Source organism: Alligator sinensis, unplaced genomic scaffold (assembly GCF_000455745.1).
Source record: "Alligator sinensis unplaced genomic scaffold, ASM45574v1 scaffold210_2, whole genome shotgun sequence".
Taxonomy (NCBI): domain Eukaryota; kingdom Metazoa; phylum Chordata; order Crocodylia; family Alligatoridae; genus Alligator; species Alligator sinensis.
In genome coordinates, this window is record NW_005841946.1 from 772,974 (window position 1) to 788,312 (window position 15,339).

Here is a 15,339-nt window from a genome sequence, read left to right on the forward strand (position 1 = left end):
CTATGAAATACCGTAAGTACAAGGTCTGGGGAGAACAGAAGAAAAAATAGCTAAGAATTGGTAAATATATTTCTTTTCTTTTTTAAAACAGAAGAGGGGCACTGCTGTGATTTTAAAAAAGCATCATCTTTTTTCTACTTCAATGCGCACAAAAATGAGCATGAAGGCATAAGCTAGAGTTCCCTGTTACATGTGCATATATAACATATAAAGTGTGCAAAAATATGGTCTTAAATGCTTGCAGCCTCTGACTTCTCATGCCAAGTTTCAGCCTGGGTGAGATGTGACAGCCAAGTTACAAACCACTGAAAACTGGGGTTTCTATTGCAAATTCCAGCAAGCCTTTAGCTTCTGTGGTACCGGGGGCTGCCACTGTAACAGGGCCTTTTATTCCCATGAGAAATCTTGGGAACAAGACCCCAGATTATCATTTTCCATGCCATTTCTGTAGGAATAGACCTTTTGCGTGTCAGAGCGGATTAATTTTTCCTAGTTCTAAACTCCTTGTGCACAAAAGTTAATCCAAACCAGACAGGAGTCAATTAGGTCATTAACGTGCTAAGCCTATTAACAGCCATGACTTACATTTCTTCCTTGCAACAATGAAAAACATCCAGGGGTCTGCTTTTAAGCAGAAAGGCCCATGAGCGGTTCCATTATTTTATTACACCACCACTTGTTGCCGGGGCTGCTTGATCCAGCCGGATTTCTACATGGGGAAGCGGGTGCTGTTTTGCTTTCGCCTGGCAGGTTTGCAGCCTTGGTCCCTTCACATCCCAGATGCTCACACCCTCGCCAGAAGAGGAAGGCAATCTGGTGATTAATGCACAGAACCGCAATTCAGCTCATCTGGGTTTTGTTCCCAGCTCTGCAACAGACTCCCTGTGTGATGCTGGGTGGGCCAGGCGCACAAAAGAAGCCACCGACTCAATGGGAGTCTTTCCTTTGACTTCAGAAGACTTTGGCTTGGGCTTTTAGTCTCCCTGTTCCTCATTGTCTCTAGCTGTAAAATGACCAACTTGCCAGGGAGGGCGAGAGGATAAATTCCCTCGTGGACTGCACAAGGCACAGACATGAAAGTGCTGCGAAAACCCTGTAACAAAGGGCCCGACGCCACAAGTTTCTGATCTTCCTCAGCTTCAAAGCAGCAGAGCTGACCATGCAGGATTGGCCTTGTGTTTCATGCTTCGCTTCCCCAAATTGGAAGAACCGAGAAGTGAAAACAACGCGCAATTAGTTGCAGTGTGCAACACAATGAAACCTGGCTACGTTTGCTGACCAGCGCATATCGTGGTTTAGAGGAAAGCCTATACATCAGTTTTTAAGTTTAAAAAATCTGCACTCTTAGTACTTAAAAACTTAGCTCCTGAACCAGAGTCATGGTCCCAAGCCCAATGTACATTGGTCCCAAGCCCGATGTAACCCAAATCAATACTCCACCGCCCCCCGCAGAAGCGTCCGATGTCTGAAACCACACAAGAGATCAACAAATGCATTACTAAGAGCTCCGACAGGCAGGAGAAAGCAAGGTCTCGTCCCCCGAGACTCATTTTAAATGGAAGTCTACCATCAAGCAGCAAATAGTGCCAAGAAGAGTGAATTCAAATTAGTGTGCAAGAGTAAGCTGACTACCATAGGAAGGTGTTGGATCCTTTACCTAAGGGATACACAAAACGTAGGGCCGACATCACCGCAACCCAGGACCTTCCGACTGCTGCTGTCATCCCTACAGCCGGACGGATCGATGACCATGCCCACCACTGTCATGATCTCCAGGAATTCAAACAGACAGCGCAGGGGACGGGACGGGGGGGGGTGGACACACACACCAGGCACATTGTGCAGCCTGGCAGGCAAGGCTTTGCACAGCACGAGACAGACCTGCACGCGTTAAACCAGATGGACCAGATCCCTTGGGGGCGTAAATCGACACAGCCCCACTGGAGCCCGTGTTGTGCCAGCTCCGCCAGCTGAAAACCTGGCCTCTGTCTTACAGATGGAAGAGGACTGAATGCAGTTGCTGAATGCGCGTTCAGACAGCCTCCGGGACCTCTGATAAAGGAGAAGACATGCTCGTACCAAGCAGCTGTTTTACTATGAACATCAAACAAAACAAAACAAAAAAATGGGGGAAAAAAAGAGTGGGAACAGCTGCATTTTTTCAGCATTTCAAGCTGCTAAGCACTGAAAGGCTGAGAAGATTTGCAACAGCTCAGAGGCACAAACCCTCCAAGCAGATAAATTTACTGACACTTTTGATCTTTTATTCCTCCATGGCACTGGAATTACTAGGGGGGAGGGCTGGGGGAAGCGAAGGAGAAGATATCAGTAGACAGGGACATGTTACCTAAAGAACAGAAGTGCCATTGTTAAAGGGAGCTTCTTGTTCTCCTGTTATACTGGAAGTTGGGGCTTCCTGCCTATAAAATTACACCTGCGTCTGTCATCCCTTTTTGGTTTGAAGGGATCGTTTTAGTGATGTCCCACTTCAGAACTTCCTAGTGACACGAGCATCCTCTTTCTCCCCACAGTCCTATATCCAGGTATACAGAGATGCCAAAGACAGTACTGAGGCTCAGAGGGTAAACTCAGAATTTGAACCTCTTTGACTTAAGGGATCAACTTTAATGCATTAGGATTTCTCTCTCCAGGGGTCAGCTTCCAAATCACCACCCCTGGATTTGGACTGGGTTCACGGCCAACCTGAAGCTACAGACTTGGTGCGAGACGCAACGCATGCCTTCCACCAGGTATTCCAATTACACGCTCAAAGGACACCGTCTTACACAGTCCTTTTTCTCCGCTACACACAGGATCTCTGGACCTACAGAACAGCTTTGTGGCATCTTCAGTCATAAAGGTAGGACATGCGCGTGCATAGGAAGGCCTGATCTTTTTGCCACAGACTGCAGCAGTAAAGCTCCCATGGGCTTCAATACTGCAGGCTCAGCCCTTTCATGGCAGCACAGTATAAAATGCCTTTAATGAGGCTCTCAAAGCACTGCAGAAGCATTAAAGATCTGAACACACAGGTAATGTGTGCAAATAACAACATTTACCGATTTCCGGGAAAGCAAATTGAAGACATTTTTTAATTCTCAGAGTGCTGGAGCTGGGCACAAAACTCCTGCTTCACAGCATGCCGCTATAACCACCGCGCACCGTCTCTCACTCACGTTGCTCCAAGAAACCCATTTCAGCACAGGTTAGTCAGCCCATTTTCCATTTCTCTCTTCTCACAAGGCCAAACCCACGGCCACGCATCATCCATGACTACCTCCAATTGCCCTAATGCCCGAATCAACCGGATCGCACGTGAACGAAGAAACGTGGCAGAACCGCAGGCACCACCATAACCGCATTTGTGTCACGCGAGGTCAATCGTGCATCTCAAACTCACCAGATACGACTCTGCAGTGTTCATCGGGACCCCGCAACCTCACGGGAGGGCTGGATTTTGAGGACCGTTTGCGCCGGATGAAGTGCTCTTTTCCGCTGAACGAGGTTTCCGAGATATTAACTGGTTGTATTAGCAGGTGTTCTGACCCGACCTGGATGTAGCCAATCTGTCCGCAAAGGAGAGAGAGAAAAATCATTGCTTGCTTTGGCACCTTAACCATTTATCTTTTCATGATTTATCAGTTTGGTGGGGGGTGGGAGGAACTTAATCCCACATCACACCCTTTGCCACAAGTCTGCATGCTCGCTCATTATGTTAGACCTAAAAGACCCACCGAATATTGTAGCCCGAGAAAGCCAGAGAGCTCCACCCCTTATTCATGTCGCTATGAATTATTTCTAATACAATTGCACCTGGAAGGCCTGCCACGCTACAGATCTAGAAAGACAGCTTATACATTTTTTGCAGGAGGAACTACGGCTAACACCGGGCTGAAAAGTGTGGTCCTTTAGCAATGGTTGGAGCACATACTTGTATTTTTTCTTGTACATGGAGAATCGTGGTAGAAGTATAACCTCTTACATTTTTGGAGACTCTTCTGGTCTCCACAAAGCAGATTGAAACTCTACCACCATCTGAAAACTGGAAAGGCACATGGAAAAACACACCGAGCAACCAAACAAAGCTGGAATAACCATTGTGGGGTCCAGGACCTACGTTTTTAAGTACTAAGAGTATCAGAGATTAAAAAAAAGACTAGGATGGATCATCCTGGGATAAACAAGCTGGTTCAAAAGAGCTAGAAAATCCAATTGATTCACCTAAGCATATTCCAGAGCAGACCAGGTCTTGCTCCATGCTGTGAGATACCAGGGGAGGATTTTTTTTAAGGACCATAAGACAAGAGAATCACAATGATGGGGAGAAATGGGAATTACCAAGTATGGGCTAGAAAGTGAGCTGAGAGCTAGGAAACTCAGTTGAACTGAAAAAAAAGAAAGAATGAGGAGTAGAAAGGATGTGCTACACACATATATCCCAACCATCAGCAACTCGCTTCAGCTAAACCTGCAAGCTAAGCCCATGGCATGGAGGTCTTTATTTTATTTATTTTTTTTTTTTACTTAGTAACATTTGCCCAAGTGACAAACATATGTTAGTTTTTCTGTACTGTGTTTTCTCTCTCCCTCTTTTTTTTTTTAAATCAGAAAATAGCTGGAAGCTTAGACAAGTACCAAACCCCGCAATGAATCCCCAGGCCTGACCACACAGAAAGGGAAAAAAAAAAAAAGAGAGAGATGCTTTCCCCATATGGATTTCGCTACTCCCAAAACTAAAAGGTCACTGTTTACACAATCAAAGTCTTTTTGAATCCTATGAGTTTCAGGGGCTCCAAGGCACAAGGTAAGACAATGTCCACTGCTGAAAAGGCGAGTGTCTACATCTCATTTGCATGAAGACTGCAGATACCCACATTAGATGATTTAAGTTCTGGTTTCATACTGCTTCCAGATAGCAAACAGAATTAGGAAGCTGTGAATACGTCTGAACCAGCCATAACCCCCCAGACAAGTGACAATAACTCCCAATCTGACGGCATTTTATGGAGGAAATGAAAGTACCACCACTAGGTGGAGATCCAAGGTCTCTATTTCAATAGAAATTGTGCCAAGACCAACCAAGACATTTTACTGAACAAATAAAGCTGTCTTCAAGTGCATGGTCAACCAGGCAGTTCAGGCTTTCCTCCCACGTTTCAAGTTACATCCTTGATTAATTCATCAAGGACATTAGGACGCTGGAAAAAAGAGGGAACGTGGACGGAAGAGGCCAGGATGACTGAAGTGTGTTATATGCAGAACGGTGTAGCTCTAGTTTGGGAAGATTCACAAAAGGAGACAGTAGGACACACTCCAGCCTAGCACGTATTTCATATCTATCGATTGCTACCACATCTCTGAACAATGCTAAGCCCCTCTACAAGACGACACTGCACTCTCAGTCACGGCGAGCCCCAAGCCTGGGTTTTAGAAAAAGTCTTGTTCACAAAATGCCACTAGTAGAAAAGTTTCCATGGCTATTTTTAAATTTCAGTGAAAGCAGCTATTTTGTTTGGCCCAAAACTATCTTCTGCATTGTTACTGAGCAGGGTTAGCCAGCTCGTAAGCACGGAGACACGAAGATGCCTGCAACCAGACAAAAGCCTGGCGGTCCCGGTCCCAAAGCCGAAGCAGAATAAAGGGGGAGATGCTGTGTCCCGAGAGGTGCAACACAGAGCCTCCAGCACAGGGGAAGGAGAGATCATCACTCCCTCTTACCTTTGTGACTCCAAGGTCTGAAGAAATGCTCAAAGGTGGCCCTGGGGACCCCAAATAAACAACATCTCCCATACCAAGGAAATTTTTTTGGGAGTGGGGGCTGAATCCAGGGCTTTTTAGAGCTCATTAGCACTGTTCCTACCTTCTTATGGGTGCAAAGAGGGCAGTGAGAGCGAGGACATCACCCAAAACCTTCAGGATCTTTCCATTTGAATAAACCACAGTAGGGTGGTAAGCAAGTCAGAAAACAGGAGTTTGGAAAATATGGTTTTACCATAATATGCACCGAAATGAATGAAATCACTGTGCCTATCTCCAGTGTACTGACCTGTAACCTAAAACTGGCCCTTAAAAGTGCTGTCCAATTAAAGGCGTCATGCAACTTCTACTGCAGTCTATTAGAAAGCTGCTATTGCTTTCAGCAAGAGCTAGATGCCACCTTTAGTCGGACCCCCAAAGGGATCCGTTCACCTATTCATCCAGGTCACGTGTATGCAATACTTTCCTGCCTAGTGCAGGGAGGCTGGACCCGATGATCTTGCAAGGTCCCTTCCAGCTCCTTACGATCTACGAATACTCACTGGATGGCTACTGAGAAAGCATGACCTGACTTCTTCCATGTGTTTTATGCCAGATGGGCAGCGATCCAAATGAAGACTGCATGTGCATGCAAATCCTGTACTGATATGATTTATAATGCACATTACCTATATGCTGGGAATTCTGCATTTCCACACTCAGCACCAGACCTTTGTTTGCTCTGCAACTCAGGCCATCCCAGAGTTGGGTCCACTATCTTTAATCAGAGGACTTACAGGAAAAGCAGATTGTTCTCATCTCTAATGTCTAGGTGTTGTAAACAATTATGGAAGGGATCAGAGAGCCAAAATTAAACCTCCCCAAAACAGGATACTTTGAAAATCCTGGCCTTTAAACCCTCTTGGTTGCCTCAAATCAGACCTGCCCAAACCACAAGATTGGGGTGATAAAGGCAGCATCCCCACTCCAAAAGCCTGCCAGGAGGCTAAGGTGAGCGGCATTTGTAAAATGCATAGAGCATCTCAGATGGCATGTGCTAATCATGTGCAAGAACAGTCCTCCAGGACGCCTACCAAGGTCACACAACTTGCTCTGCCCTGGAGTTTCTAAAGAGCCGGGCCTCTTATCTCCAGTTAGAAGCTGGGTCTCGCCAAGCTCGTTTTTGGAAATAGCAAATGCTTTGGTGCCTTCTTCTGGCCTCCTCCAGGATGCTCTCACTTGCATCCATTCCTTGTTCCAACCTTCCAGCTGGGAGGTATTCCCAACCTACTTTTTCTAATATAGGTTTTAGTCATGTAAGAGAACGGTAAACCTGGTGCCATAGTACTAAAAGCCATGCCAGTGCTCCTGAGACAACGCCAGCCATTCTCTCTGGTGCCAAAACTATGTAAGAGGTGGTTGGTTTCATCACCCCCCCACCCATTATCCCAATGTTCTGGCATCACACACAAAAATCATTTAAACCATTGGAAAGGCCTAATATTTCCCATTTGTTTTGGAACTGCAAAATCTCTTTCCTCTCAATCCATGGAAGGAAAGGAGTCCTATGTCTCTACCCAGGAAAAGTGAGGGTCCAACCCTACAAGCTAACTGTCCTGGTGGGTTTACAGAGTTAGACTGTCCCCCAACTTTACCAGGGATGGGCACTGAAGGCTGCGGGGTTCAACCACAGTCGTTCTCATCTACTGACCCGAGTCCTCTCCGACTGGGTGCATAATTTTGTTTTTCTACAAGTGCTTTTTTTCATGGGGACTCTCCCAGCCCCTGACCGAACCAAGCCTGGCACCACATTGTCCTGAGAACAAGGCATTGGCCCCCGAATAATGCTGCAGGGAACTTCCCTTAGCCTCGTTTATCCCGAAGAAGAGATGTTCAAGGCTGAAAGGAGGCTGGTTTGTGGTTACAAGCCAAACACAGCACAATGGCACTGGTATTTCCAAGCCCCCGGTGGATTTTTTTTTAAATTGTTCCAATTAAATTAACTATTCAGGGTCTGTCAAGGACAAAGGTTATGGGGTGGGGGGGAGATACAATTTGGGGTACTCCTTATGATCTTCACTCTGCTGATCTCTTGAGAAAACAGATGCAAAGCATAAGACAAGCTGTCATGACATCGAAGACCAGCACAGGGTGGACGTGCAAGAACGCCAGAAGGCATTGGCCAACGACCTTCAAAATGCAGGAGGCATGAGAGCAACTGGCCACAAGAAAATTCAGCACGGGGGCTTTTTCTGCAACTTGGGAAATTTCTAAATATTCTGCAAACTGGCAGCTATGAATCTACCTTGCCTTTTACAGTGAGCACGACAGGACATTACCACTGACAGAAGCACGCCATGCAGCTAATAGGAAAGTTGGAATTATTTCAGCTTCAAAAGGCACGCCACCAAGCTGCCAAGCCAATAAAAATAAAAATAAAAAACCATCCCTCGTTTGCTCCTCTACCACAGTAGCTATGGCAGCCGCTTCTTTCGGCTCCTCCTGCATTCAGCTTTATTTGTCATCGTTTCATAAGAACTCGGCAGCAAAAGATGGCATTTTCTACCACGATTAAAGTGTTCCCGCACACGCTCCCGGCTTTCTGAATTTCCAGCGAGTGACATGCAAAGCGATCGCCCATGCAAGAGGAAGTCTGCTAACTCTCTGACCTACGTCTCTGCCAGCAGTAGCTCAATATCTTTCAGGAGTCTCTACATCAACCTGTTCACCTCCAAGGCCGTATTTAGGTTGTATTTAGGGAGAAGTTCTTCTTACACTGCCCCCAGCATAAATCCCCCAGGGACTGCAACAGAAGTGCTAGCACTCACACGGCATCGCCTTTCACCACCTTTTATTACCATCCAGCCCTGCCCCACATGGTCCTGTCTGGTTGCCAATGCCCATGGCCGATCCAGCCTACAGAGCCATTGGATCTGGCCTGCAGTCATGGGGTTGTTAAATAAGGTTGCCATGCACTGTGCTACTCCAGACCCGTCGCTGCCTGTTTCTGGTAGCGCTGGATCCGTGCCGATTGTCTGGTTGCAACAATCCCAACTCTCCTTCTCAGTGTAGCTCTGCCCTGCACCCTGCTAATACAATCCAGCATTTCCACCGTCCAACCCTTTCGATAAGGCAGCGTTTTTGATATGATCTGTAAAAAGGGAGCTAACAGCAAATGAGGTGACCTGTAAAGGGTTTATTTCCAAAAAATAGATCTTAAATCTCTTACAAGCTGTCACCTGAACCGGGAGGAACAAAGCTGCTGACTCTTTAACAATATTTTCCTCGCTCGAACCAAATGCCTAACAAACAGGTAAACAGACATTGAGAGGAAGGAAGGAAGGAAGTAGTCGGATGCTCAAACCCCTATTTTGCCTTTGGCAGTGTTAACATCTATTTAACGCCCCGCACAGACAGGAGGGAGGAATGCTCTTTAGGTATTTTGGACAGAGAGCAGCAAAAGAAGAAAGAAAACACCCAAAACTCAGAGTTTTGAACATCTGACAAATGCCGGTCTTTCCCCTAAATATCTATTTAACCAAACCCGCTAACGAACAGCTAGAAGGCTAATTCTGCTGAAAGACTCGCCATCTCTCTTCAGCTCTCCCCCTGTGAAGCCTGAATTTCCATAAGTCTCCAGTCCCCAGAGCTGACAATACCGGAAGTGTATATATAAAACTTCGGGGGGGGGGACAAACCAAGCAAAGACAAAAGCATCTTTTGTTCAAGAAATCCTTTGGGGCCTTTCTGTGTAATAGAGAAGAATAAAAAGGGCCCGAGGGCTGTCACTCCCAACCCGCCCCGACCCCTTTGCTTCAATTCAGGTCTCACTTCTGATCACGCTCCAGGTCCGAGGGGCTGCAACGCAGTGCAAATCCGAGCGCTCCCAAAGAGAGCGGGCGCTGCCGCCATCCTCTCCATCTCCCTCCTTCAAAGGCCCCGTACCAAAAGGGCCGAGCACACGTGTGCACACACCAGCAACCGTACGAAGCTTAACTTTATTTCCGTGCTCAGCCCCAATCAGCTCCTGTCCTCAGCAAAGAAGTGTAGTGGCGCTCTGAGTTTGCCAAAAGAAACCTCTGGAAACCCCGGGACTCGTATTTTCTTGCTTCCTCCAAGAGCAGAGGGTCTCAAGGTCAGTTGGACCCCAGTCAGACCTAACCCCAGATGAAGCCACCTCTCTCCTTTCCTTTCCTCAAGATCCCGATTCTGCTACCCACTGTGTCACCAAGGTAGAGATCGGCAGGGGCACTTTCGGAGCCGGCCCTGCTTCCCAACCCCCAGACATAACCGACTGTCCCCGGACGGTTACTCCCAAACCTCCTCTCTGCAGCTAGCGAGGCTAAAAGAGGGTAAAGGCAGGAAGGGTCAATGGTCTCCTGCTTACGGGGACAGAGTTTTCTGCTATCAGTTTTGTCCAGCGTCCAGGCGTCGTGGCCATCGCCACCCCAGATCTACCAAGGTAAAAGCAGGGGGAAGACAAATGATCTTCCCCATCGCCACAACTGCATTTTAACTTGACTATCGCAGCTCAGATTTACCAAGACTGAAGCCCACCCAGCTCGTTATAGGATCAAGCACTCTTAACTCTTCATCTAACTTGCCTGAACAAAAGTGCACCTGATTGAATTGCCATTTCCACACGGCCCAGATGGATGCTCTATTGTCCTCCTTTGTCCCTACTTGCCAAAGCTTGTTCGCATCCATCTGGAGAAGAATGACCAATGCAAATGCCCCAAAGCATGGCTTTTGTGATGCGTGTGTGTGGGCCCTCCTCTTCTCTCCGTTGATGATGGAGAACAATGCTGGCAAACTTTTGAGGCTTCCCAGGTTTAATTTATTCCTGAAAGGGTAACCTCCATCACTTCCAACAATGGGGACCTCATTGTTCTCATCCCACTAGCCTTTGTACTGTCGATCATTGGCCTCCATAGATCTGTCCTGCTCAAAGGAAGTTGTATGAAGTCCAGCTGAATGCAAAGGCGCTAGAAGCATGGTGTGGAAAGTAAGATAAATGACACTGCATGGAGGGGAACACCCTGCCTCTTCTGCTCTGTTCAGAAGAGCTGTCTGTTTTAAACGAGAGACAGTTCAAAGCCACAGCCTCCAAATCCCAGCATAGCCCAAGGAGAAGTTACTCTGAATTAAAATCTCTGCATCTCCCCCTGTGATTTTGGATTTCAGGCTGGATTCTTAACCAGAAGATGGAGACATGAATATAAGCCCCAGAGATCAGTCCAAACATCTCTTGACACCCAAAACCCTACATCTTTAGTGCATCTCTAGACATAGTCATTTAAAGGTGGCCAAAAATTCAAGATGCCTGGGACCAAGAAACACCTTCAGCAGGGCCCTGCATACCTGGTATGATGTCCCCAAAGTGGTGACATTTGCATCGGCAAGCATCTCATTTCAGCTGCTCAGAGTGACTCCAGCAAAAACCCGAAGGGGCGATGAGGGGAGGACATTCAATATACAGAATTAAATGCCTGAAACCCCACCAGTTAAAGCTATTGGAGAGAATTAGTGACTGAAAAAACCGAGCATCAGTGGATAACTGGAGCCATCAGCTGCATCCACCCCTCTCACGCACAGCAGAGGAAATGGTAGAGGAAAGGGGTGATTACCTTGCATGGTAGAGGAAACAGGTAGTTACCTTGCTAGTGGCAAGGCTGGCTGGCTTTTTATCACATCGAAACATGAAAGACTGCACTCCCCAACATTATTCTTACCAAGGATGGTCTTGCCTCAGCCAAGGAGTCAGCCTGAATTAAGGAACAACTTCCCAAGCTAACTACCAGACAGGTTAGATCAGGCCCAGGGCACTTGGCTCCTGTCCATGCTTTAAAATCTGCCGTCTGCACAGTACAACTGCAAAACAGTTGGTCTCGCGGTGTAGGTGCCCCAGGCCTGCTAAGTCCCAGACCGTAGCAAACTTCAGGAACATGGTTAAGCAAACAGGTCTGTGCTGCCAGTTCAAGGGTGCGGAGGTCCTAAAACACAGGACTTCGTACGAACCTGACCGGACCGGAGGTGAACCAACCTGAAATACGGAGCAACCTCCACTAGCTCAGCTACAAGAGGCAGTCAGATAGTGTTCTCAAGAGCATTTATGCTTCTGTGATCAGAGGTCTTAAAAAAACCCAGCAAAACGCACAACCTGTCTATGGTAGGCTGCAAAAGAGCCCGACTAGGAAAAAACGTCCGAACGCAGCAATAACACCAATTTTCTGCCACCGTGATGGGGACTTTATTTTCATTAGAATCCAGCTCCCCCAAATCATGCTGTATTCACCTTGCACACGTTTTACAGCCTAGTTATCAAACAGCGTCATCGAAGCTAGCAGCGGGCAACTGGTCGGTATTACAACCAGTCTGGGCATCAGTTCTTTTTAATAGCGGTCACGAGTGCCCACTTACAAGCCCCACCAGGTAAGCCAGCACTGGCACCGTGTAGGAGACCTCCTGCTGCTGCACTATTAACAGGGGGAGTTCAAACTGGCTTAGCGGGTGCATGACGGACAGGGCCAGGGAGGTGATGCTTCTCCTCTATGCGGCACTGGTCAGGCTGCAACTGGAGTACTGCGTCCAGTTCTGGGCGCCACACTTCAAGAGGGATGTGGACAACCTCGAGAGGGTCCAGAGGAGGCCACTCGTATGGTCAGAGGCCTGCAGGCAAGGCCCTACGAGAAGGGACTGAGGGACCTGGATCTCTTCAGCCTCTGCAAGAGAAGGCTGAGAGGGGATCTTGTGACTGCCTATAAATTCATCAGGGGAGGGCAGCAGGGAACAGGAGATGCTCTATTTGCTAGGGCACCCCTGGAGTAACTAGGAATAATGGCCACAAACTGACAGAAAGCAGGTTTAGGTTGGACATTAGAAAGAACTTCTTCATGGTAAGGGTGGCCAGAATCTGGAACGGGCGCCCAAGGGAGGTGGCGCTCTCCCTTACCCTGGGGGTCTTCAAGAGGAGGCTGGACAAGCATCTGTCTGGGGTTGTCTGACCCCAGCGCCCTTTCCTTCCCAGGGAAGGGTTCGGACTCGATGACCTACTGAGGTTTCTTTCGACCCTAACATCTATGAATCTACGGCTGTCAGGGTTTCTTCCACCAACCCATTTATCTCCCCACAAAGGGGATCCAAGTAGTTTCTGTCCTTGTTACCAACCCTCATGGTGATGCCTAGATGCTGAATTACAAGCCCTGATTTTTCTATTGCAGACCAGGCCTAGGTAGTGGCTTGAAAATATGATGACTCCTGTATCGCTAGACTATGGGTTTTAGGCAGGAGTTAAGTACTTCAGCTCACTGCAGGACCCCAGCACTTCCAGCACAACCCACTTCAAGCAAGTCACTGAGCCACAGGCATCATGGGAGCTGCACTCGTTTATGAATCTTCACGACTGGACTTGGCCATCAGGTCTGGTCCCTAGCACTCACAGGCAATCAATAATCAAAGGGATCCCCCAGATCACCACTGCAAACCCTCACCCCCACCTACGAGGAGCAATATCCAAAACAGCAAGGACACTTCTGTGACACCCTACTTCACAGTCAGGGCAGCTAGGATCTGGAACCAACTTCCAAGAGAAGTGGTGCTGGCTCCTACTCCGGGGGTCTTTAAAAGGAGGATAGATGAACAGCTTGCCCGGGGTTGTTTGACCCCAGCATCCTTTCCTGCCCAGGGCAGGGGGTCGGACTCGATGATCTGCTCAGGTCCCTTCTGACCCTACCTGCTATGAAACTATGACACCCCATAACATGCCACATGTATAAGCCAGGGAAACAAGGGCACTGCCAATACCCTGGCACTGCAACGATAGGGAAGGAGTTACTTAAGACTCAGACGATCCTAGGAAAGAGAAGCATGCCATAGGCTAGAGGAAGACAACACCCCACAGTCTGTGCCAGTCTGACAAAGGGGAAAAACGCCTTCCTGACTGCAGATGTGGCGATCAGTCTGACCCTAAGCAGAAGAGCAGGGTCCTCTGGGTTTCCAGTAGCAGCCCAAACAACGAAGCACACCAATCCAAAACCACCCAGCCTTCACTGTGGTCAGCATCCCAGTGCCTCAGAGGAAGGCAAACTCCCCCCTGCCTCTCCAAAGCCAGGAGCATTCACAAGGGGAAGAAAAATTCCTTCCTTCCCGCGACTGACAACCAGCAAAGGTGGCCCGAGGCTCGGGATTACCAGATGTCTCCCAAACTAGAGCCACCTTTATGCCCTAAACCTGGGGTCTGCAATCATACGATGCCACGTCACGCCGATGGATGCATCAGAACTCCCCGTCTCATTATTTCTTGCGATGACACCTCACGTCTCATGCCATCGTCCCTTCTGTGAACTTATCCAGTTTGATGTGAACAGACCTCATGGTACAACTTAAAACAAATTTAGTTATATCGATGCAAAGACTTTGTATGGACGTTATTTAAATAGACACAAATCTGGCTGGTCACCTTCGCTTAAAATACCCGTGTACATCTTTGAGAATACAAAATCAAACTGCCCCTGAACTGAAACGCGCATCTACACCGGGGTGGGCAAAATGCAGCCCGCCAGGCCATTTTATGCGGCCCGCGGGGCCCCTAAAAAGTTTAGAAAATTAATATATATCTGCCCCTGGCTGCCTGTCATGCGGCCCTCGATGGCTTGCCAAAACTCAGTAAGCGGCCCTCCGCCCGAAATAATTGCCCACCCCTGGTCTACACAGAGATCCGACTCAATTTAACCGAACCAGGTGGAGCCTGAATCAGCACAGCTTCTACATAAAGAAGCCTTACTGTCATGGTCTGCAGTTAATGCATCTCCTTGTCACAAGTGTCTTTATTCATTCACGTGTGCAAGGTGCTTTACAGCCTACTCATCAAACAGCATCTTCGGAGCTAGCAGCAGTCAACTTAATGCCTGTCGGGCCTTTTCTCTGTCCATAAAGGAGAAACTAAAGACGACTTGGCCTGCACCACTCCCAGGACCAAATTCGAATGCAGCATAAGCACATGACACTCCAATTGTAACCCAGATTACTGGTGTTTTAGGGCTTGCTTATGCTGGGATTATTCACTGGGTAAAAACTGCTTTCAAAAACCAAATATATTCTCGGCACCCAATGTTCCTTAAATCCAATTGCACCAATTAGGTGGCGATTTAGAAAGCAAAGGGAGAAAAATCGATGCCCTAGGAATATTCTGACTAATGCTGGCATCGTTGAGGAACTAAACTAGTTAGTCTTTGTTCTTTTCCAACTCTTCCACCGGGAATACTGCCAGCCTGTTTTCCTCCCTCTTCCCCCTGCTCGCACAATTAATACAGTGCCTACAACTACATTCCTCTCAAACAAACAAAAAAAAAAGTTCTCCTCTCTGCCCATTTGTACTTTTTAGCTATGCTAGACTAGGTAGCTTTAAAAGCCTAGCACTTCATGAATGGGATTAACAAAGCATGCTTAGTGGCAAAAGTGCAGAGCTGTCAGTGATTTAAAGCTAGAGCTAGAGATATCACTTTTAAGCTTCAAGGAGCCCGTGGTGGTGAACAGCTCAATTTACAGTGTCAATCAAAGTAGCTAATGTTCAAGAGCTTCGATGCCTTGGGGGGAGTTGGGGGG

At 47.6% G+C, this 15,339-nt stretch overlaps 1 protein-coding gene across 1 annotated transcript in view; it reads right to left on the bottom strand.

Annotated features, from left to right (window-relative positions):
- The window catches only part of ADAMTS17 (ADAM metallopeptidase with thrombospondin type 1 motif 17), a gene marked incomplete at its 5' end in the record, with an annotated part of 251,800 nt that overhangs the window by 235,251 nt on the left and 1,210 nt on the right, over positions 1 to 15,339 (bottom strand). The window contains one exon of the mRNA XM_006020100.3: positions 3,401 to 3,566. Within this exon, the coding sequence (XP_006020162.1) occupies positions 3,401 to 3,566 (166 nt within the window). The remainder of the gene's footprint in view (positions 1 to 3,400; positions 3,567 to 15,339) is intronic.